The sequence below is a fragment of the Humulus lupulus genome, chromosome 5 (genome assembly GCF_963169125.1).
Source record: "Humulus lupulus chromosome 5, drHumLupu1.1, whole genome shotgun sequence".
NCBI lineage: Eukaryota > Viridiplantae > Streptophyta > Magnoliopsida > Rosales > Cannabaceae > Humulus > Humulus lupulus.
In genome coordinates, this window is record NC_084797.1 from 84,399,419 (window position 1) to 84,404,342 (window position 4,924).

The 4,924-nt window shown below is 48.2% G+C and overlaps 1 protein-coding gene across 1 annotated transcript; it reads left to right on the forward strand.

Annotated features, from left to right (window-relative positions):
• The first annotated feature begins 479 nt into the window (after nt 1-479).
• On the forward strand, nt 480-1,630 carry LOC133779267 (uncharacterized). Its single transcript, XM_062219249.1, has 2 exons — nt 480-1,219; nt 1,450-1,630. Exons 1-2 carry the CDS (start codon nt 480-482, stop codon nt 1,628-1,630), a joined length of 921 nt encoding a protein of 306 aa, XP_062075233.1.
• Nucleotides 1,631-4,924: the final 3,294 nt, after the last annotated feature.

The window sequence follows — 4,924 nt, forward strand, 5'->3', positions numbered from 1 at the left end:
GCAGTGTCCGAATATGCCGTAAGCGCGGCTTTGGTTAAAGGGGAGAAGAAGCGTCAACAACACGTGTACTATGTCAGCAAGCGGTTGGTGGACTTGGAGAATCGATATCGTGAGATTGAAAAGTTGGCATATGCATTAGTGGTGGTTTCGAGGAAGTTGAGACCCTATTTCCATGCCCATGCAATCGAAGTTCTCACTAATAGTCCTCTGAGACAGGTCTTGCATAAACCTGATACCTCAGGAAGACTATGAAATGGTCGATCTAGTTGATTCAATTCGATATTGTTTATACCCTAAGGGCTTCCATCAATGGACAAGTGCTTGCAGACTTCATAGTGGAGTTCACTAGTCAACCTAATGAAGGAAGAAGTAAAGAAGAGGGGAAATCAGTCGTAGAAGGGGAGCCAAGTAGTTCTGAGGAATGGAGCCTGCACGTGGATGGAGCATCCAACGAAGGAGGATTTGGAGCAGGCATCGTGATGACTGGACCTGAAGGACACAGGATGTACTGCGCAATACGGTTTGGGTTCGAAGCCTCGAACATTGAGGTAGAATACGAAGCGCTTCTAGCAGGACTGCGATTGGCCCAGGGGCTGAAGGTAACGCATCTACACATCTTTAGTGATTCACAGTTTGTGGTATTCCAGGTGAAAGGGGAGTACCAAGCGAGGGGACCCAAGATGGCTGCATACTTGGAAAGGGTAAGAAGCTATTTGGAGCAATTGGTGGAATATAGCATAGAGCAAATCCCGAGAGAGAGGAATACCCATGCTAATGCCCTCGCGAAGCTGGCTTCCACTAAAGATGGGGATACCCTCGAATTAGTGCCTGTAGAATACTTACCAAGGCCAAGCATTGTCAATCTAGACGTTCTCATGGTCAGCGTCGCGAAGGAGTCGTGGGCCAGCCCGATTATAGACTACCTGAAGGATGGAGTGGTGTCAACAGACAAGAGGGAGGCTCAGAGGCTAGTTTACAAGGCAGCCCGATACACATTGGTAGATGGGATCTTATACAAGAGGGGATTTTCTGTGCCACTCTTGCGATTTGTTGATGAGGAAGAAGCTGTGAAGGTGCTATATGAAATACGTGAGGGTGAATGTGGCAACCATGCGAGTGGACCATCCACGGCTCGAAAAGCCATGAGGCAAGGGTACTACTGGCCTTACATGGAGAGTGATGCAAATGATTTCGCAAGGAAATGTGACAAATGCCAAAGGCATGCGAACTACCCCCGAAAACCCCTGAATGAATTGACCAGCATGACCAGCCCTTGGCCCTTCGCTGCCTGAGGGATAGACCTGATTGGCACCCTCCCCCAGGGAGAAGTGGTGCAAAGTACGCGGTGGTAGCCATAGATTACTTCACCAAGTGGGTCGAAGCAGAACCTCTAGTGAAGATAACGGCCAAGCATATTACTACCTTTGTCAATAAAATCATTGTCTGCAGATTCGGAGTGCCCTACAAGATTATTTCTGAAAACGACACTCAGTTTGAAGGGGAAACGTTCGAGGAGTACTGTAGGGAAATATGCATAAGGAGAAGCTTCTCGGCTGTTGTGCATCCACAGGCCAATGGGCAGGTGGAGGCCATTAACAAAGTCCTAAAGAGGAACTTAAAAACAATCTAGAGAAGATGAAAGGTGCTTGGGTCGAGGAGTTACCAAACGTGCTTTGGGCCTACAGAACCACTCCATGCACTACCACTGGAGAGACCCCTTTCTCCTTAGCATATGGATGTGAGGCTGTCCTCCCAATTGAGATGAAGGTTAACTCGTACAGGATACAGGCATATGAGGACCAGGTCAACCATGCGGCAATGGCTGAAAGCTTGGACATGCTAGAAGAGAGAAGGGAGAAGGCGCAAATGAGGGTGGCGGTATAGCAGCAGCGGGCAGCAAGGTATTATAACTCGAGGGTGCGAGAGAGAACTTTCAGAATAGGCGACCTGGTATTAAGAAAAGTACTCCCCAACATGCGAGACCCGGGGGCGAGGGTGCTTGGGGCAAATTGGGAAGGGCCATACCAAGTCGCTCAGTACATACCACCAAACACCTATAAGCTGGCGCGCATGGACGATACCTTCATACCTCGAGCGTGGAATACGGAACACCTTAGGAAGTACTACCAGTAAGACTTCCACTTCCAATGCAAGAAGTAGCTGTGTTTAGTTTGTTGCAGGTTATGCTATCTTAGTAGACGAGAATCAAAGAGGTTACCTAGATAACCTCCCAAGTAGATGTAAGCCTTTTATATATATATATCGTTGTAATCTGACTACTATGAATGAAACTGTTCACCACTTCGTATGTTATTTACTTCTTTATGCGAGCATCAACTAAAGTCCCTGCCAAGATAAATCTCACTAGACACTTGGGGGGTAGGACAACACGAGTATAAAAAAAAATCTCTTATATTCAAAAGGATTATCTACCCTTATGAATATCAAGGGAACAGTTTAAAAGGATGACCTCCAACTAAAGGCCGACACCCCAAGAGGTGAGGCCATAAGGAGGGAATCTCCCAATAAGTCTAGAATGGTTATTAAGCCAGCTAGCCAAAAAGGGTCCTACAAGAGACCCTTGAATAAATAGTACTATGTATAACAACGAGAAGGACGCTTCTCGCAAAAAGTAACAAGCGCGCGCAAAGAATGTAAAAGGACCCCAAGAGCCCAATGGGTTAACGTGTCCTTACAAGTATAATCAAGGTTCACCAAAAAGATTATCACCATCAGATCAGGGAAGAGATATGTAATCCACAAACAATAATAATAAGAGGGACTTACCAAAGCCCCTTGAGTTTGATGAACACAAAAGAAAAAAAAGGAGAAATAATGTGAGGGATTACATAACAATAACATACGTAGGCCGAATCCAAAGGAACCTACACATCTCCATCCTGACCCTTCCACTCAGAAATCTTCTTGACGGCATAATCCCCAAAAGGAGACAGGTCAACAGTGGGGTTGGTCCTCCGAACAGCATGCAACGTGTTCTCGACTATGCGATTCTTAATGTTCACAAGCTTAGCCTTGAGCGCAGTGATCCTCCCGGGCTAAGGCGGCGTCCCTCTGGCAAACCGCCTCGGTCAGTTGACTTGACAAGGCATCCTTTGCAGCCTTGGCCACCGATAGGTTACCTAGTGCCTCCTCAAGCTCGTGTTGTAACCGTTGGGTCAATGAAGAGTTGGAGGCGATCAGGCGATGACTCTAGATGGAAGCCTAGGTAAGGGCAAGGACATGGAACAGAGCCTCGAGGGTCAGGTGACAAAAAATAATGTATATATATCTATCATAAATTAATAAACCGGGTATCTTGACAAGTACCTGCAAGGAGGCTCGCATATAGGCGTCTTCAAGCTCAACCTCGGGGACATTGTGCAAGGTCCCCCACTCACCTTTGGGAAAGTTGCCCAGATGATGGCTCATGGCTTCCCCAGACTTGCCAGAGGATGATCTTCGAAATCAGAAACATAAGCTTGGCCGGGGGAGGCACATGTGCTTGCCGAGGCACGCTTTGTCAGGGATGGGGACTGAGAAGGTCCTGATCCATCTGTAGTTGTGCGGGGAGCACAAGAGTGCGGAGTCATCTCCTTGGGTAAAGAGGCGCCTGAAGATACCCGCCTAGAACGCCTCCTCGGGGGTAGAGGAGCCCCAGCAAAAAAAGGAATAACGAAATTCCTTTTAGGCAAAGAAGAGCGAGACCCGGAGGTATCAAAGGCAAACTCACCGCCAAGCATCGACGGTGGCGTCCAAGAGCTAGCACCGCTAGTATGACTGTCATCGGCCACGCCCCCAGCCATGCTGGCAGCAGAGTGCAAGCACGAGTAGTTCTCAGATACAACTGTCTCCTCAATGTCCATATGATCACCCGAAGGGTAGACATAGTCCATATCGGCTACCTCGTTATAATTACCTTCATCGTGGCCATATAGCCATGGACCCGCAGGTTTAGGTGAGGGGGGATGGATCTGCAGGTTCTGGGGCGTAGGGCATTGATCTGCAGGCTCGGGGGGCGCAAGACACAGATCCACAGGTTCGGGTGATGCAGGGCGTGGACCCACTGATTCAGATGAGGCGGGGCATTGGCTCGCAGGTTCGGAGGAAACAGAGCATAAGGAGACGATCTGATTCGGGGTGAGCAGCCTGTACAAGCGAAGGTTGCTCTCTATAAAAAGGGCGCTGGCTTTTTTATATTCACTCGACAAGGCCAGGATGGTCTTCACTCGGTCACGAGCCTTTGGTTTCAAGTAAGTGCCAACGACCCCTAAGAGACCTGCCATCAAAAGAAAAGAAATAGTTACAGTTAGAAGTGACATAAAAGAAAAGCCGAGTAAAGAGAGGAACCTCTCATGTGTAAGATCAAAGTGAGAATAGTCTTACTTGGGGTGTTCAAGCTAGTATGTCGGGTGGACCCGCTAAAAGTGAAGAAATAATCTGACTTCCACGAGCCTCTGTTCGAGATGTAGCCCTCCACGAGGGCATTCCCTTTATGGGCCATGACTTTCTGGAGCTGGTAGAACCCGAGGGCAGATGCATTCGTCCTAAGGGTATAGAAGTAATGAACCTCGCTCATAGAAGGTCCTTTGGAATGCACCTGATGGTATAACACATATAGGCAGCTCAGTGTCACCCAAGAGTTAGGGGACAATTGTAGAGGCGCTAGTTCAAAGTAGTTAAGCACTTTGACAAAAAAAGGATGAAGCGGAAGAGCCCCACTGTATCGGATTATAGAGTCCCTGAAGGCCATGAACCCTTCTGGCGGCTCAATTGTGCGCTCATCCCGTTCTAGGATGACGAACTTGAGGTTTTATGGTAACTTGTGAGCCTTTAGCACGTTGGACAATTTATTCATGGTGATGCTGGACCTGCCCATCTCTTCGCAAGAGTCAGAGGTTTGCTTCGGCATCTCAGGTACCTGGGC

Bases quoted from the DNA above. Each gene is read 5' to 3' on its own strand.
- LOC133779267 (XM_062219249.1), top strand. From the start codon at position 480: ATGACTGGACCTGAAGGACACAGGATGTACTGCGCAATACGGTTTGGG. The intron at 1,220-1,449 runs GCATGCGAACTA...CATTGTCTGCAG, and splicing joins AAATGTGACAAATGCCAAAG to ATTCGGAGTGCCCTACAAGA.